The following is a 20,498-nucleotide window of genomic DNA, read 5'->3' on the forward strand; positions in this document are numbered from 1 at the left end:
CCTACTTATAGACGGGACCCCACGGACACACACACAAATACCCAAAAGAAGTGATGGCCACGGCCTTTGAATAAAGGAACAATTGAACCTTTATTGAAGGTTCCCAGCTCGAGGGAAGAAGAGCTGGGAACCAGAGCAATCTCGGACCTTCCCGCCTCGTGCGGTCTTCGACGTCCTGGATCGGCGGGACTCAGACCCACAACTGGATGCCACTGCAAGCTCCGGGCACGGAGAGCATCGTCGGGCTCTCGCACGCTCATCCGGCATGCGACGAGATCAGAGCCAGCGACAAGGCGAGACCAGACCAGACGCCGGCGAAGAGACGAGACCAGACGCCGGCGACGAGACGAGACCAGAAGCCGGTGACGAGATGAGACCAGACACCAGCGACGAGACGGGACCAGACACCAGTGACGAGACGAGACCAGGCGACAAGATGAGACCATACAAACCAGACGACGAGACCTTCTCGTTCCAGCCAGAACGCCCCGAACAATTGAACTGGCCAACGCTCCTGCCACGAGCACACCATCTCTCCAACGCTGGTCCAGGCAACCACACTTTCTCCTCAGGCGGGAGGGACTTTTTTCCTGGCCACTCGCCTCCTGATTGGATGGTTGCGTCGCGCGATTCGCTCGTCGCCCCCGTGATTGGCCGAAAGGGGCGCCAAGTCCGCTGATTGGACTGGGGGGGGGGGCGTAACCGCCGTCGCGGCGGACCGCCTCTCAGACAAGGAGAGTAACATGGTCCTGCATGGGCTTCGTTTATTGGCCGACCGACGCCAATCTCGCTCACATCCCCCAGATTGGGCGAGAGAAACGTCAGGTCCTCGCAAACTTCGCCCACCTACGTGCTGACACGCACGCGTGCAATGGTGCCGTTGGAGGATGGTGGAAGGAAGCGAAGGCAGGTGTCGTCGTTAGAAAGTTGTTGTTGATATAAAAATGTAAAAGAAAACCCTGACTATCAAATTAACTCTGCCACGCACGAACATTTAATTCCCATTAAACTAGGGACGGGACCCTAAAGAGAACACATACTTACCGATATAACTGTTCTATAGGGAACTGAATGTTGAGTGCAGTAAGCTTCCAAATTCGTAACAATATTACAGAACCTTTGTTCTTGATTCAGAACTTAATATATCCTTTGAAATCAGAAAATAAAAATAAATGGCATTGACAACATTATTAACACCCTCGACTTAAGATTTGGTATCACAGCCTTTGGACAAAATATCTGCAGTCAAGCGATTCCTGTAGGCATGAATGAACTTCCTACACCTCTCTACTGGCAGTTTGGCTCACTCTTCTTGTACAAACTGCTCCAGTTCTCACAGATTTGAAGGGTGCCTTCTTCCAACTGCTGTTTACAGATCAGTAGATGATAAATGGGGTTTCTGGGACATCCATTCAAATGAATGGAGGGAAGGGGAAAAAAACTTTCTGACCCACGCCCCAAAAAGCTCAAAAATAGGAGACTCATTTCCTCCCCACCTATCCCCTTCCCTCCCATCCAAGCAAATGTTAAATTGAGACTCATTTCCTCCCCACCTATCCCCATCCCACCCAGACAAGCAAATGTAAACTTGAGACTCATTTAATTTTCTTTTAACATTCATTTCTATCGAGTCTATTCACTTTATCTCTTCAAGCATGAAAGAAAGGGAAGTTCACTATCTCTCCTTCGGTTCTGTAAAATTGGGAAGTGCCTTTCAGAGCACAGTCATGCGGTGGAAATGAGGAAGTATTCTGTGCCCATGTCTCTCATGGTTATATCGTAAATCATCAGAACACTAACAGAACAAAGTTTAGCTAAAAGCAAACAAAAACAACTTTTAATAAAAAGAAGATATTTAAAAGTAGGTTTTAAATGAAAGAAAAGATAAAATCTCTATTTCAGCCCTCACACCCGAATCAAGCCAAAAAAGCCCGAAGTCATTTCCTTTATATGAGAGATCCTAAAAAAACTCATTGTTGTGTAATCTCCCATGATGTCATCAACTTGGCCTATTTATTGCCCAACGCAAACTTTGTATTTTATTCAGAGAATGGATTGTGCAGAGGAGTACTCCGACCTTGCGGATCAATTTTTTTCACAAGAGGAGAGGTGAGATCCTTAAACCAATTCATTATTTGTTGTTTTATACAGAATTAAATCACTGTACAACCAATAATTATTGTATGTTTTTTTCTAACAGGTTGTCTCTAATAAGAACATCGTTGATAACTGATCTGGAAAATGAGGCGTTTGAATATCACAAGGAATGGCAAAAAATGAATGACTTCCCAAAAGATATTCAATCGTTCAGAAGAGAATTGAATGACATTATTGTTGGCTGGAAAGAAATTCTCTCACGTCCTCTGACCTTGAATGAGTCGAGTCAAAGGTGAGAAATTATCCCTCTATCCCTCTCTGTGTGTCTGTGTGTATGCGTGTGCATCTCTCTCTCCCTCTGTCTCTATCTCTATCTCTCTTGACTCATTATTATTATTATTATTTTCTTATTTTTCAGTTTAAACACCTGTCTGGATGAACCAAACACACAACTTAATCTTCTGGAGGAATCTGACATGACACTCAATCTTCTGGAGGTAAATCTTTTATTTATTATTTTATTAATATCATGATATAATCATCTTTATATACCCTAATTATTCTTCCCTCTTTGTTTTGAACAGAATATGTTGACTGAGTTTCAAAATTACAAACCATCAGACTGCTGCAAAAGAAGATTTTGTTCAATGTTTGTAATCTTGTTTAATTATATACGCTTTCCTTATAATTATCCGATTTTGAATTTTGAAATACGAATCACATGGTGTTTTTTAAAAAAAACTTACAATATTTTCATTTTTACCATTCAAGAACCTTCATTTCTGAAAGTTTTTTCCAGAAGCCGATTTACCCACAAGATTAATAATGATAGTTGTCATTTATATATGTAATTGTTTATAAAATAAAAAAATATATCTTTTAATATCTCATCTTGTTTCACAACAATATATTTATATTTTTCAGTTGTGTGCTTCATATAATCCCCAAATTCCTTTTTACTACATAATGTCGAACAATTGTCTCTCCAAAAATTGTTTATATAGATTGAATTTAACTTGAATAAAATAAAAGTATTGGCATTGTTTCTTATTGGGCGACGAGGGAGTTGAAAGTTCGATTGACTAAGATAAATACAATTACAGGAAGAATGTCTCCCTCTTGTGCAGTAGCTATCCATTACGGTTTGATTTCTCTCATTAACACAATCAAAGATAACGAGGTTCTTTTTTGATTTATCCAAATCTTTGGGAGAAGGAATATCATCCGTATTATCACAAAGAATACAAGTTATCGGTTTTGATTTATTTTTATATCTCTGTGTATCACAAAATATTTGTATTATATCTTCAATGTTGTAATCATTTAGTTGGTTTTGAAGTTTAAATAAACCGATTATATCTTCTTTTTGAAGACCAGCACTAAAACCTTGTGAGAGTAGTTGATACTCAGGTTGAAAACTTGACTTTGTGAAAATTATCATAATCTAAAAAGTTGGGAGTAAGGAGCATCTTTAAAAGTAAGCAGGGTTTTCCACATCTGCTTGAACAAACTAAGACATCTTGACGAATTTGGAAGATTTTTGTGGTTGTTAAATTTTATCTTATTTTCCCAAATGGGTAAAAAAAAATCATTCATTTATACATTTGGAAAACAGGTTATTTGATTTTTTTTTATTGGCTTTTTAGAAACTATGTTTTATCCTAAGTTCAGATTTAATTTTAAGATAATCCATTATTTTATTAATACAATATCTTGTGTTGATATTTCCCTGAAAATGACAATCGTTAATAATATAAATCATCAATCCACGAAACATGACCGTCATTTGTTCAGTCTCTTCTCTTGGAAGAAAAGGTGTATTATCACCCTCATACTTTACATTCATTTCTCAAATCAATCTTGAAAAGTAATTCATTTTTGGTGCAAATCTCAAAGAATTATATTCCTTTTTATATTTTTAGTTAACATTAATTAGAAGATAATCACAGAATATACATTGTTTATAGGCTTTTGACTCTGTTTAATCCCCGTCCTTCACACGCAGGACAATTCTCAAATGTGTCATGTGGAAAATCAGGAAATTCAAGAGGCTCAAAATCTGGAAAAGTATTCATATTTATAAAGTAAAACTTTACTTCAAATAAAATTCATCTTCAGTACTTTCATTGGTGCTTTCACAATCATCTATAAAACTGCTTTCATAACTATCGTTTGAACACAAACTCTCGGTATCATAACTGTCTTCTGTTCCAACAGAGATACGATCATCACTCTTATAATCTTCAAAATCTTAAGTTGAATAATGACTCATATTTAATCAGTAGAAAAAAAACATTACCATCTATATATATCTATACACTTTTTTTCATTAACGGATTCAACGACAACATTTTTTAATAGTAAAGGTAATTTTGAAATAGTCCTTAACAACTGTTGAACGAAATGCCATTTCACCTGATATATTAACATCCTTCATTTCATCAGGATTTACATCTTTAGGGTTGTTGAAAAAAATACAAATTTCTCCTTGCAGGTTGCTGATGGTCTTATCTTTTCTTTCAAAAGCTTCATCCATGAGGTTTTTCTTTTTTGATACTTTTTCTTGTTTCATTGCTCCTTCTAGTTTTGAATATATTGCCAGAAGGAGAGGAGAAACTTTTGTTCGAGTTACTTTAATTGATGTTCTACCAGATATATTAAAGCCCTTCCACTGAAGGAAATTGAAGAACTCATATTATTCACCATAATTGTATTTATCCAATGGTTGTTATATTTATCTTTATTCAATTTTACATCCTCGACATATTTCTCAGTATCTTTTACAAATGAAGAGATTGATTGAAGCTTGTCTTTTGTGTCTTGATACATTGTATTTGTCAAGTGAAAAAAGTTGGAGGATAAAATGGTTTTAAGAACAGATTTACCCATAAATTGAACGGAATTTTCATCAAGAAAATTTTTTTTGTTGTTTTGTTTTTTTGCAAAGTTTTGTTAGAAAATATGGTGAATACAACGTACTGCGATGTTTGTTTGTAATCATGAATATAAATGTTATAAAAAAATACCTTCAAACCAACAAGCACACATTCACTCTTTTTAGACAAATATCTCCACTTGACCAAGAAACAAAACATTATGATAGATGTGATGATGATATTCTTTAAAAAATTATAATAAACACCTTCAATCACGCAAACACAAGAATAATGAAGAAAGGGAAGGTGCCACTAAATTCTCCATTGAAAACACTGATGGGGCATTGAAAGGACATATAAAAAAAAATTACCCCTGTGCGGGAGTGACGGTCATCTCTGCGAGAAAATATATCGCCTCCTGAAGGTAGGGCAGTTTTTGCAAACTTTGAAGTCACGTGACGCAAAAACGAAAGCGAATATCGAAAATCCGGCCTGACAAAATTTAGATATTGTCGTATAGATTTATATGCCACAATCAAAATCAAGATTGCTTGAGAAATGTAGGAGGAGATAGATTTTGAAAATCGTCATTTTCGCATTTTTTGCCAACTTTGAAGTCGCGTGACACGAAAACGAAAGCGAATATCAAAAATCCGCCCGATCAAAATTTAGATATTGTCCCATAGATTCATATGCCACAATCAGATTCAAGATCGCTTAAGAAATGGCAGAGGAGATAGAATTTGAAAATCGTCATTTTCACAACTTCAAAGGCCTCGTGACCTTGACCTTCGGTGACCTTGAAAGTCATACCATCGTGTACGTCTATATCGATGTACACGTACACATGTGTACATCGACCTCTATCAGGATCACTAATGACCAGATCTCCTGCTTCAACTTCATTGTGGACGGACGGACGGATCGTCACCTCTCCTCTCAACACCAATATTATTAGGTCATGCTCGAAGAGATGACCGAATAAGATTGTTTCGCTTTCAAGACCCTGGACCAACTTCAATCATTGAAGCTGTTGATATGGTTAAACAAAGTATTGAAACTATAATTAAAAACACATGAAGTGAAATGAAAACTTTTAAGTTTTATATGGGAGTAAAATTGAATATGGTGAGAGAAGGTGATGAAACTACTCCCGATATGAGGACAAACCCTCACTTTATCTCATCATTTCAAGATTTTGTAAGATGTGATGTTTACGATGAACTCCAGAGACAAGAACAAGATGTTGATAACACTGTAGTTGGTCGTGGATTTGCGATTACAAAAATAATCTTTTGAGATATACACATCTTAAAATCAGATCTTCAAGCTTCTTCTTATTTTGATTTACCAAAAGAGATAAAACTTAAGAATGCGGTTGTTAATATTCAAAACAAAGAGAATAAATGTTTTCTATCGTCTGTTCTTGCTCACTTACATCCTCCACAATGGAAACCTGAAAGAGTTGAACATCATTAGAAATATGAGAATACATTAAATGTTAAAGATTTAAAGTGTCCAATGTCATTGAGAGATATTCCTAAATTTGAGAAAATGAAAAATCTATCTGTTAATGTGAATGGATTAACGGATACAAACAAAGTTCAGATATTAAAAATTTCAAACAATGATAAAAATGATGAAACACACATTGACCTTCTCTACTTTACTTCAAATGAAAAATCACATTATGCTTTCATCAAAAATTTATCAATATTAACCAAATCACAACTGGAGAAGAGAAAATGTAAAACGTATCTTTGTAAGAGATGTCTCAACTCCTTTCATACAAAAGAACGATTAAATAAACATTCGAAATATTGTAGTAATCATAAATGAACCGTAAATCAATTTACCAAAAGCAGGTTCAAACATATCATTCAAATATTTTAACAAACCTATAAACCATCCGTTTGTGATATATGCTGATTTTCAAAGTGTCCTTGAAAAGATAGATACTGTTTCTCCAAATCCAAATAAATCATACACAAATAAATATCAAAAACCTACTCCTTGTGGTTTCTGTTATTATATCAAATCATCTGTTGGTGATGAATAAAAGTTAGAACTTTATAGAGGAGAAGATGCCTCAGAGGAGTTTGAAAGACGATTGGAAAAAGACTGTATAAGACCTATAAACCAATTTCATTAACAAAAGGAGAGAAAAAGGAATTTATAAAGAAGAGTATCTGTCATATTTGTGAGGAGAAAATTGAGGGAGAGGTCAAAGTTAGGGATCATTGTCATCTTACTGGAAAATATAGAGGTCCAGCTCATTCCTGTTGTAATCTTAATTACAAGCCCCCAAACTTTATTTATGTCTTTTTTCACAACAACGCTCACTGTGACACACGTCTCTTTATAAATGAACTTTCAAAGACATCTGGAGATATTTCTGCCATTCCGAACACAGATCAAAAATACATCTCATTCACGAAAACAATTCATACATCCCCCATAACCCGTATCAGATTTCTTGACACATTCAACTTTATGGCAAGTCCATTATCTAACAACATCAAATATGAAAAACTTATCGAATGTTAAATCATATTTCTCAAATTAAGAGGAAATTGATCTCTAATCACAAAAGGGAATATTTCCGTATGACTATATGGATTCATTTGAGATGTTTAAAGAAACACAATTTCCTTCAAGGGAAAGTTTCAATAGCAAGTTGAATAAAATCATATTTCCGATTGAGATTATACACAAGCTAAAAAGGTTTGGGAGAAGTTTCATAGAAAGAATCTTGGAGAATATCATGATTTGTATCTTAAAACTGATGTATTGTTATTGACTGATGTGTTTGAAACTTTTAGAACAGTCTTTCATAATAAAAATTATTTTGGCTTCGACCCCGCTCACTATTACACAGCCCCGGGTTTGGCTTGGAGTGCTGTGTTAAAACTGACAAAACAGAATTTTGAATTTATCGGTGATATGGATATGCTTTTAATGAGAGAGAAGGCTAAAAGAGGAGGAATATCTCAAGTGTGTTCCAAGAGATATGCTAAAGCAAATAACAAATATCTTCCTGATTATAATAAGAATGAGGACAACTCTTACCTGATGTATTATGATGCTAACAATTTGTATGGGTGGGCTATGTCTCAATCTTTACCTTATGGAAAACTTAAATGGGTTAAAGAAAAACATTATGAAAAAGTTTTACAAGACATTATCTCCTCTCAAAAATAATTGGATGTAGCAGAAGTTGGATATTATTTTGAGGTTGATTTAAATATCCAGAAGAACTTCATAACAAACATAAAGACCTCCCTTATGCCCCTGATAAAGAAAGTCCAAGAAAAGAATGGTTCAGTGATTACCAACAGTCATTTAATATAAAAGTTAAATCTACAGAAAAACTACTTACAACATTAAATGATAAAGAAAGTAATGTTTCGCATCAAAGGAACTTGAGACAATATTTATGTGCTGGGTTGAGAGTGAGGAAAATTCATTGGATTTTGAAATTTAAACAGTCATTGGTTAAAGAAGTATATTGATTTTAAATCAAAAGGGAGAACAGAAGGAAAAAAAGTTTTTGAGGACTTTTATAAATTAATGAATAATGCTGTATTTGGAAAGACTATGGAAAATGTTAGGAATCGACAAAACATAAGACTTGCTACATCTTGGAAACAGGCTTCAAAGTTAATTAATGGACCAAGTTTTGAGCGAGCAGAGGTGTTTCCAGAGAACTTTTGTGCTCTTCATTTGAAAAAAAGAGAGCATTGAAATGGATAAACCTCTTAAAATAGGAATATCATTTCTTGACTTGACAAAGTCGTTAATGTATGACCATTACTATAATAATTTAAAATCAAAGTATAAGGATAATGTGTCTGTTATATATAGACACAGATAGTTTCATGTTAGAAATTAAGACAAGTGATGTGTATGAGAATATGATTGATAATACTGATATATATATATATATATATATATATATATATATATATATATATATATATATATATATATATATATATATATATATATATATATATATATATATGATACTGTCAAGTAATTATAAGTCAGGTGATGTGTTGTTTTCATCAAAGAATAAAAAGGTTATTGGTAAGTTTAAAGATGAATTGGGTGGGAAGGTCATGAGTGAATTTATAGGATTGAGATCAAAGTCTTATACTTACACGTACTGTATATTGATAATAATAACATTGAACAGTGTGATAAGAAGCCAAAGAAGGGAATAAAGAAAAATATAATCAAGGAAACAATAAACTTTAAACATTATTACAACTGTTTCACCTCAAGAAGGAAGAGTACAGAAAAATGAAGGCAATGAGAAGTTATAGACATCAATTATATACAGAAGGGATAAATAAGAAAGCATTAAGATCCTTTGATGATAAAATATATATTTTAGAGAATGGAATCAATAGTCTCCCTTCTGGTTATAAGTATAAGTGTTGAGATATTGGGTTGGGAATTTTAACAGGCTACTGCCATCTTTTTACTGATTTATTAATGATAGAACGAAGCAATAACCAATCTAAAGAGTGGAGATGTAATCAGCCTTGCTATTTAAATGGGAAACATGAAGAATGTGAAAAATATCAAATAAGTCTTATTGAAAAAATAACTAAAACAAAGGTAAATAAAACAAATAAGCTAATCAATTTAAAAAGTAGTAAGTTAGAGGATGTAAAGAAAAAAATGAATATCCTTGAATGGACTGAAAACTTTGATGGTTATCAATTGAACAATGGAAAAACAATTCACTGCAATCTCAAAATGATATGTGGTGGTGAAATAAGAGCATGAAGAGAAGTTTATCATTTCATTTCTGCTCAACAAAGACACTTATACCAAGAACCAAGTTCCAAGTTATTCTTTGTGAATATACTCGATGGAATTGAATGTTCCAAGGAAATTAAGCTATTCCCTAAGTGGAACATGGACAAATATTCGTTGGTTCACTCTGAGTGGAATGAAAATATGAAAGGGAAGAAGTGCTTTAATCAGTCATTCTTTTACATTTTATCTTTCATCGTCTCAATTTTACATTTGCTTGTGTGGGAGGAGGAGGGGATCAGTGAGGAGGAAATGAGTCTCCTATTTTGAGCTTTTGGGGCTTGGATCAGAAAGTTTTTCCCTTCCCCCCCCCATTCATTTGAATAGGTGTCCCAGAAACCCCATTTATAATCTACTCAGATCTCCCCACAGGTGTTCAATGGGATTTAGATCTGGACTCATTCCTGGCCACTTCAGAACAGTCCAGTGTTTTGTGTTGAACCTTTCCTGGGTGCTTTGTGAAGTGTGTTTGGGGTCATTGTCCTGCTGCAAGACCCACGACCTTCAACGGAGACCCAGTTTTCTGACACTGCGTTGAACATTGCACTCCAAAATGCCTCCTTGGTAATCTCCTGATTTAATGATGCCATGCACACATTCAAGGCACCCAATGCCAGAGGCAGGCACAGCAACCCCAAAACATCACTGAACCTCCTCCATGTTTGACTGTAGGGAAGGTGTTCATATCTTTGAAGGCTTCATTTTGTTTTCTGCAAACAGATGATTTTCACCAAAAAGCTCTAATTTGGTCTCATCTGTCCACAGGACATTTTCCCAGAAGGATTTTGACTTGTTCAGGTGTGTTTTGGCAAACTCCAGTCGGGCTTTCTTTTGTCTGAATCTGGTCTTGGCTTGGCGGTTAGGGTGGTGGCTTGGGATCCTAGGGTCTTTAGTTCAGGCCCTGTTGGCCGCTGAATTAACACTAGGGGGTTAACTCAAGCTGTCATCCTTCCGAGGTCGGCAAAATGAGCACCAGTGTAGCAGCCAAAAGGCTGCACACGAAGGGAAGGGGGTATTGACAGATTTATTAAAAATCAGGTATCAGTGTGGAGCACGCATGATGGGCCCAACGGCCTCCTCCTGCCCATAATTTCCTTGTAATCCTTGTGAAAGTCTCTCTCAGCAGTGGGATCCTCCTGGGTCTCCTTCCATGGAACCCCCTTTCATCGAGTTGGCGACGGATGGTGTGAGTTGAAACTGTCATACCTTGTGTCTTCAAGGTCCCATGACACCCAAAAGTACTGAAATTGCATATATATATATATATATATATATATATATATATATATATATATATATATATATATATATATATATATATATATATATATATATATTGTTGCGAATTCACGCCTGCCGGCGTGCGAGCGGTCACGTAACTCGAATCACTGCACGTCGCCCACCAGACGGACAATTCCGTCGTGACCCTCTCGGACTAACGCCGGGAACTAGTCACGGGTGGGCCTTTTGGCCTCACCACGATCGTGCCAATCGGCCCCCCGCGTGGGATAGGGTTGTTCGCCAAATTCGACCTAACTAAGTACCCACACGGAGGGTAGACCAGGCGATCGCACCTCGCCGCAGGTCGACTTCGGACACGGGCCACTTTAAGCGACCCGTTCCGTACTATCGGGATAACCGAGCGGTGTTATCGTCAACCTCGACGGTTCGATTAATTATCGGGCGTATTTAGCCCACGACCAACCCTTTACGTGAAGTAAGATGGAGATTCAATTAAAGAAAAGACGAAGCGAAACGGGAGAAACAGTTCAACATAAGGCACATTTATTCCGCGGCAAACGGAAAGCACACATATACAATTACAACAATTATGCACCAAAAGCAAATGTAACAAAAGAAACACAATGCAGAAATACTACCGACTACGCGAGCACACGGCAACACTTACACAGTTTTACTTTACAGACGGCGCCGACAACACATATACTCAAAAGCAAAAGAAAAGGGCCACCCTCAAATACAAGGGGACAGACGGGGCTGTGGGCCGAGACCGCGTGGAGCCTACCCGTCTTGTGATGAGCCGCAAATGCCGCGCCAGTGCCCCGACTCTGCGCTCCTCCGCGGGTTTCGTTGGCACTGCTTGGAATGGGGTGGGAACGGGGCCCCCTTTTCGCACTATCTCAGCACGGGGGGAAACAGGGGGGGTTGTTGATGCTCTGGGGAAAGAGGACAGCCGGCCTGCTTGGCTCCCGCGACGAGCGACTCCACTGCGACCTCGACCGCGCTCCCGGCTTCCCCTCTCTGCAGCTCCCCGACAGACTCTGAACCCCGACAGACTCCGACTCTCCTCCAGACCCGTCTTGACTGCTGCTGCCACACTTCGCCAACTCGCCCGAGCCCAAAACAGAAAACTCCGACTGCCTCCAACTGCTTCCGACCCAAAACAAAACTGGCGCTGCCACACTTCGCCGCCACCACACCTCTCCAACTCGCCCGAGCCCAAAACAGAAACTGAATGAATTCGCCCCGCGCTCGGCGCTTTATAGTACGGAAGGAGAACCCATATGCAGATTTCCGGATCAGGATGAGCTCGGGGGCGGAGCCACGCTCGCCGATTGAACGGAGGAAAAGTGGGCATGAACCTCCCCTGATCCTCGAATTTGCATATATCGATTCAACTCCGACGCGCCTGGAGGCGGGGCCAAATCGCCCCGCGCTTAATGATTGGACGGATCGGAAGTAGGCGTGTATCATTCCTGATCCGACTTCCCCTCGGAAAGGCCGCTCTCTGTACCCGCGGCTCAGCGCGCGCCCTGTACGAGGCCAGGACAGCCTGACGCTCAGCGCCCACAAGCGGCGCGGGAACGGCCGCAGAAGGAGAGGCGAAGGTGGTGGAGGGCCTAAAGTGGTGGTGATGGCCATGGCGACGCTTGGAATGGCGGTGATGCGATGTTTACGGGAGCGAGCCGTGACGGTAAAGGTCGTGGCTGTTGGCGTTGTTGTTGTGAAGCGGAGTTGCGGTTGTTGTGTGATGGCGGTTGAGACGTGGTTGGTTCAAAATAAAGATAGAACAGAAAAACGGCTATCTTAAAGGGTCGCAGCCCGAATGAATCACATTTATTCCCTCTAAACAACGGGTTTGGGGCTAACTACACATGTACTTACAGAGATATCTCACCTAAGGAACCTGAATGGTGGTTTGCGAATTTCCTCAACCACAACAATATATATATATATATATATATATATATATATATATATATATATATATATATATATATATATATATATATAAAATGTCCTGTATGAGTTTTTCATCGTGATTTCAGATCTGACAATTTTTTTCACAATACTCATTCTGTAAAATGTCCAATTAAAAAAGACAAACCTCTTCGGGAAAGCCCCTAAATATTCTGCCGAAATATACTGAAAGGGGCGTAACCCACATGACGTCATCTCCAGGACGACAAAGGCTGCACGTAAATTACTCGGTTTGGTGGTCCACGTGATTCTATTGGCTTCCTGTGTTTCCACATTTGATTGATCGACTCAAACGCTTCGTTCATTTCTGCTTTAAAAAAAAATCAAGCATTTGGTTTTGAATAATGGATGACATGGACTTTGATTTGTCTGGTATCGACAGTGAGTGTGAGAGAACTGAAGGATTTTGGTCTGAATCAGATGGAGAATTGTCGGATAACGTAGTCGCGGGAGGTGAAGTTCAAGCAGCTGGAAATGGAATACGGCCTTACCAGTTCGAGCCCGAAGCAGGACAAGCAGAGGAAACTGGCGATGAAATTCCTGGCGTTCATGATGATGGGGAGGACATTGAAGGAAGACTTGGCAATAACAACTGGTTAGACTAAATCCTATTCGTAATTCAATAATGTAAATTCGACTTGTATACTGCTTGATATCAGAAATATTTTAGTGAGGTGACGTGACCAGCGCAGCGCAGCGGACATGTTTCTCCGCGGCGAATGAATCGCAAGCAAGGCCAGCTTATGTCATCGGCCGTGCCTCTCCGCGCATAAAACGAAGCAATCTCGCTGTCCGTATACGATGAAAACTTGTGTGCAGAACACACCTTGTGACACAATTGTCTGGAGTAGTCCGATAAATCTGACGTTCTGTTGCATTTCTATTTATTTTATTCCTACTGTTGTCATGTAGCGCCAGTAGAAAACAATGAAGAAAAGAGAATAATAAAAGAAAGCTACAGCACGTCAGATTTATCGGACGAGTTGGATGGACGAGGGATTTATCGGACTAGTCTAGACTATAGAGTTGACAAGTAACTTGTATTAGCATGCACACAATGTATAAGTCAATGCGTAAGAGTCCCGAGGCTATGAGGCCGTGTAATAGGACAGATAAATTTGTCTTTCATAGTTGTGCCAACATATGTGCCAACATAGTTGTGCCAACAACATATAGCCTGGTGTGTTGGCGCAGTGGTTCGGGCAGCGGCTTGGGATACAAAAGGTCCTGAGTTCAAGCCCCGTTGAGCCACTGAATTAATACACCAGGGGGTTGACTCAGCCTGTCATCCTTCAGAGGTCGGCGAAATGAGTACCAGTGTACTGGGCCGGCGTATACCCCGGTTAAAATAGGTGTACCATATCCCTGTGTCGTAAGAGGCGACCAGGGTTGTGTCAGGAAGGGCATCCGGCGTAAAACGTGCCAAATCACTATGCGGATCATACGGATGATCCGCTGTGGCGACCCCAAACGGGAGCAGCCGAAAGAAGAAGAAGAAGAAGAAGAAGAAGAAGAGTTGTGCCAACATATTTTTCCCTGTTCATTTATTACAGCATTTTGGCTAAATGTTAATGAATAGCAAGCCAATGGAAACCGTACCTTCACTTTCGAATAAACCCATGTATGTCGAGTGCAGCCAAACCTGGCTTGCATGTATGTGGAATCGTACCTATCCCAGCAGGCTGGTTTCAACGAACAATTCAATAAGCTGCAAAATGTGGGTGCAGGTTTTTTACATTGTTTGATTTTAAAATTACCTCCTTGCGCCTTGAAATGACGCAATATTAATCTTTAGTATTTTACTTGTATGTCCCTGTAAGTTTCTTTTTTAATGGAAAGGTTCAACAGTCACATTTTATATTTTGTTGACGTGGTTTAGCCCTTTATTGTGCATACATGTATTGGATTTGTACATGACTACGACATGGTAGTCAAGGGATAAATAATTGCCTCGTGATTGTTGTGCATACACGGCTCAGAAGCAGAATTTCTTTTCCGCGAAACAATCACAGGAATTAAGACGATCAGTGAGATAGCAAACACGTGCACAATGCATTTGTACGTACTTTATACGGCGCGCGACATCTCGAGTCAATCCACTCTGTGCGAGTCGCATTATGGAGATGACGTGAACGCTGCGGTTCGCTGAAGTCAACATTTTTGAGGGGCGGGGTATAGCAAGTTGTGAAAAGCACTACAAATGTTCGAAATATTGGTCTAATTATCCCATTTTTGATTTTAAAAAATAAACATGGGTGATTTCTTCACCAGGAAGGTCAAGTAAATATATAAATAACCAGAAAGTTTTCAGTGTCATGGGACCTTTAAGGTCAGCTTGAATCTGTTTGGCAGTTGATCGAAGTGCTTTCTCCACCATTCAAACAATCCTTTGCTGCAATCTTCAATAAAGTTTTCTCTTTCAGCCACGTCCAGGGAGGTTGGCTACAGTGCCATGGGCCTTGAACTTCCTGATAACATTGCGTACGGTGGACACAGGAACAGCTCGGTCTGGAGATGGACTTGTAGCCTTGAGATTGTCCATGCTGGGCTACAATCTTGTGTCTGACCTCCACAGACAATTTTCTGTTTTTCTTTCTTTTGTCCATGCTCATTGCGGTACACACAGTGACACAACACAGCAGAACGACTCCTTTTCTCCATTCAAACTGGTTGAGTGAGTGATTTTTAGATTGCAGGTACCTGCATCTCACCACAGGTGAGTTTGATTCCAAAGTAAAGGAGAATCACCTGCTTGAAATCTCATTATTTCTAACAACTTCTAAAAGGTGTCAGTTATCTTGTGTGGGACATTTTAGGATTTCTGTGTGGAATAAGCGAAGATTTAGTTATTTTTTTTAGCTTTTTTGTTTTGTTCCACTGCAAACCAAATAAATACATATCTCGAAACCAAAATATTTTTTTAATTTCAACAATTTCCTGGAAGAAATGATGCATTGTTTGAAAACATTGCAAGGGTGCCAATGTTTTTGGTCATGACTGCAAGTGATGGGAACACGTCTGAAAGGAGTAAAAAATGTAACAAGGGAATGGTAAGTTGCTGAGGCAGAATAGCCCTCTGGAATCTCGCAGGGCTGGAGGCAGGAATGCTGAAGGATCCAATAATAAATCGACTCCGGACTCTTCAGATGAGGTTCACCATCCCGCATAAAGCAACGCGAAACATGCAAGGTACTAACAAAGGCAGAGAAGAGCTATTTACATGAGTCACATGAACGTGCCAATATCAAGGGACGAATCATTACCAGTGAAACCACCACAAGGGTTGTCCATTTCAGCACACCACAAGGCACAGAAAATCTCTGTGGAGTGGAATGCATCTGATCGACACCAACAAATGGCAGTCGTTCGCGCCCAAAATGCCAAGCAGGCGGATCTTTCGCGTGGAAGGAAAAAGACGTCCGAGGTGTTCACAATCCGAGTCAATCCTTCATTCCACCTACGACCGAACAACCCGCTCGTGTCTCTTCCGGTTGCAGCTGGGTCCAATCAACCCGAGCTGGAGAATATTTACATATTATAACATGAAAATGACACCGCAACAGATTGCAATGGCAAGCAAGTTCTCCTCGACCTTTTTGTGAGATGATTGAAGAAGAATTCTTCTGAAGGATAAATAGTAAGTCCCGTCTCGGTGACAACTCAAGCAGTCTTCTACAACTATTATGTCACCCACGAGGGATGAATGAACGTCACAGCCTTCCATTCCGATCGGGGAAACCCCACCTTTTCCTTTTCCCCGCCCCCTTTTTACAATTTCCTCACCTTCTTTCAACTTAATCTCTCGATATTTTCATTCCAATCACAAATTAATACTACACCATTAATATAACAAAATAGAATGTTAACAAACACTCGTAATGTAAATTAATATAAATGCAATTTAAACGTGAGAACCAGTACAGAGGAATCTGCCAGCGATGAATGGTGGATACACGACACCGACGTACACGCACGGTCCTCTACCTAGTGGATATCTAATCACGGTAACACGCTCAGTAAGCTTTTATACTCGGCTAACTTCCACAAAAACAGCTCGTAAGAAAAACTACCATGGGGGAAATTCACATAATCGTGGTCATGATGTGTCGTTGCGTTCAAATTTCACCCCATCCAGATGAAATGGGTTAATAAATAAACCAGTATATCGGAAGAACACCTCAATTACCGATAATCACGTCATGCCTGACGACGAACATATGGAAACCTCCGGATAGGTCGTTACAAAAATACAGATTTCCGTGAAATACGGAAGGAGTTTCACCCACGCAATCCATACACAGTCCACATACTTGGAGGCCGAGCAAGTCGAGATGGCTCTGATCCATTTGTCTGAGGGAGACGCGATGAGTATAGAATGCCTAATTAAGCACGTCACATTTCCTCCAAACTTCTTCCAGTTTAATAGCGACTGTTTAAAAATGCAACTGTACGATGGACAGAATTGACTCAATCGTTTGGGTTATAATAATATGTACGTCCGGAAGGTGTGTTCCATGATAGCCATGATAATCTATTACACACCTCAATATGACTTCACCCAAAGGCACAAACCCCCCTTGGGGAGGAGGGCAAGTTAAATCACTCCAACTTCTGTCGGGTGACACTTAGTCCTCCTGTCAAGTTTGGTTGAGATTGGATAAGTAATGACCGAACAGAAAGTAGTCAAAAAAAAATAATAATAATAATAATAATAATAATAATAATAATAATAAAAAAATTACCCCCGTGTGGGGGTGACGGTCATCTCTATAATACCACAAGTTCTCAATGTTCAGTTCAGGTAACCGCGAAACAGTCCAAACTAACCATTTAGATTGAAATAGTTCACAGAGATACATTAGGATAATACTACTAATGACATAATTAATAAATATGTATTGTTCATTTAGTACCCGGATTAACACATCAGAATCACCAGTAAGTGCAATACGTGGTTTTCCGGTCCGTCCACTCTCTGGGGACATTTCACTTCCGGTTGTAGAAAATAAAAACGAAAAAATAGGCTTAGCTCTTGGAGATTATGATAATCCTGTAGATTATTCTTCACTGATGATAATGCAACTTTCAGAATGAAAATTGGTCAAGTATTTATAGAGATATTGAGGTTTGAAAAATCGTTAGAGCTAGCAAATTCATTAATTATTAATAACACAGAAGTTTCGTGACGCTGCACAAAGTAACATGTCAGGTATGAAAAAACATTTTGTATGCCAGATTCATTAATTATCAATTCATTAATTATGGAATGTACTCATCTTGTATATTATTTCCGAGTTTGTGGTTTCGTGTCGCGCTATCTTCGACCTTGTTCAGCGCTTGAGTAACGTGATATTCGGCTTACATTATCTCAAAGACCATATGAGGTGCATGGTACAAAAAAAGTAAATAAAATGGTTCTGAAACAGTGAAATCGTATTCCACTTACTGCATTAAAGTAAAATTACTACTGATACTCTGCATCAGTTCCTTTCTCAAACACACCCACCCCAACATGTCGCGCAGAGCGCGGGTTATGCTAGTTGTTATATTAATCAGAAAGCCCAAATCATGTCGCATAATTTATCACTTATCCCCTCATCCGGGATCCGTGGCCTCGCCCCACAGCCTGCAGCCCTATGTCCGCCGGTGATTATGTTAGATATCGACACGATCGAGAGGAGCCTGCGAATTATCCCTGCTGATGCACTGAATTGATGCAATCGTTCGGCCAGAATATTCGTTGTCAAGATGTTGCGTGATTAAATCACCAACACAGTCACTCGAATTTATACCGCCGACATACTTCTTAACAATCACCTTCGCCCCAGAAACCACAGTCAATCTGAACCACGCTGGCCACTGCTCAGACGCCATGACCGGACTACTGCGCAGTTCTACTACGCTGTTTGGTTAAAGATGACTCGGCATTTTGGCGCGCGCGCATGAAATTATATTTTGAAAATAAATGCCGACGTTTACATTTCGGGTTTTGAAACTTTTGCACCTTCGGCGGAAAATGTATAAATATAAAAGGCTAAAAATGTGTTTTATATTTATATTTCATTTCTCCTTCCTTCCTTCTTTGCGAATCGCATCGGCGTTTTTGGCCATCTTCCAGATCACGAGACGATCAAACGGGAAGGAAATTCAAAAATCTGTCTGGTTAGATACAAGATAATATTTTTTTAATATCATAATCAATAAACAGTTGCCGAATATCTTGTAGAATGGCAGACGAGATAGGTTTTGAAAATGGCGATTTTTATAACTTACGTGACCTCGTGACCTCGTCCCTGACCTTGAACCCGGACAAAAGTTATATCGTTGTGCAACACTCATTGACCTCTACCCACATACTAAGTTTCAACAAGATCGGAAAGAAAGATTGGAAAGATCGGCTTTATTAGGTCATCTCGGTAGAGATGACCTAAAAAAAGAGTCAGGCAGACAGGCAGAGATACCAAATTGCATATTTTAGTAAGATTGCCACCTTAAAATCTCTCCATTCACACCTGAGTTGTACTGAACTCTGAGATCCAGTCCCCAATCATCCATTTCAATTCATCTCCTTGTTCTGTCGAGCACGTTTGCTATCCAACCATTAACTCCCCCCCTCCTCCTCCCCTACTCCCGAATAAAGGTGACGTGTTAAATCGTCAGTTTCTTTCATTAAAGGAACTCAGAATAACATGGCCGTTTCAACATTTCAGAAGGATTTTACAAAAGCCATTTCTACATTGAAATGAATGAAAAATATTAAAACAAGTTCCAAAGTTCATTTCCATGTTGTTACCTGTCGACACTCCATCACCTGGCACATACTGACTGCTTGGCCATCACATGGACAGATGAACAGAAAAAGAAGAGTTAAACATCAAGTTTGTTTTGAACAGATTTTTCAAAAATTATCCACTGAATGAAAAGTTGCTTTTTCAAATACAAATGAACAATTCCATGTCCACGACACGACTATAAAATAAAATAAATCAACCGCGTTCACCTGTGCTTTCAGTGATGTGGAACAGGTACAAGAGAGATCCTGACAGGAGATGCAATGTCAATTTGACTCGAACGAATACCTGTGGATTTACCATGGCACTCTCTACGCAGTGCGACCTGGAAGTCATTTTACCCCTCCGAGGAAACCATTCCTTGGTCACATCGGCTCACCTGACAAGTCCAGGTGAGCAAGCAATCAATCACTCGTACCAGTGTGTACTTCATCATTCCGACATAATGAATGATTAATTATTGTAATTACTGTGGAATAAACCTGAATATCAAGAGTTTACGAAGGAATGCTTTCCTGGGTCGGGGTAAAGTGATTTTCAGGCCACACTGTACAAATGATCTATACCGTACTAGCTCATCAAACACACATTCAACATTGTAGATGTCGAGCGAGCTATCGCTTCGTCCTATTCTTTCCAGAGCCATGTCGGCCTTTATCTTGGCTTTTCGCTGGGCCTTTGCCTT

General features: G+C 39.3%; 1 protein-coding gene and 1 long non-coding RNA gene across 2 annotated transcripts in view; one reads left to right on the forward strand and one right to left on the reverse strand.

Moving 5' to 3' along the window:
• Positions 1 to 1,109: 1,109 nt before the first annotated feature.
• Positions 1,110 to 4,392, forward strand: LOC147027461 (uncharacterized). The gene is made up of 3 exons (XR_015057057.1): positions 1,110 to 2,389; positions 2,516 to 2,594; positions 2,682 to 4,392. It is a non-coding gene; the product is annotated as an uncharacterized LOC147027461 (long non-coding RNA).
• Positions 4,393 to 19,403: 15,011 nt separating this feature from the next.
• The window catches only part of FTSJ3 (FtsJ RNA 2'-O-methyltransferase 3), a 74,514-nt gene continuing 73,419 nt past the window's right edge, over positions 19,404 to 20,498 (reverse strand). The window contains exon 21 of the mRNA XM_085876905.1: positions 19,404 to 20,498. This exon is cut by the window's right edge and continues 167 nt beyond it. Coding sequence (XP_085733031.1) covers positions 20,428 to 20,498 — 71 coding nt within the window. The 3' untranslated portion in view covers positions 19,404 to 20,427.

The sequence above is a fragment of the Eptatretus burgeri genome, chromosome 4, assembly GCF_056783735.1.
Source record: "Eptatretus burgeri isolate ZD-2024b chromosome 4, Ebu_testis_v1, whole genome shotgun sequence".
NCBI classification, from domain to species: domain Eukaryota; kingdom Metazoa; phylum Chordata; class Myxini; order Myxiniformes; family Myxinidae; genus Eptatretus; species Eptatretus burgeri.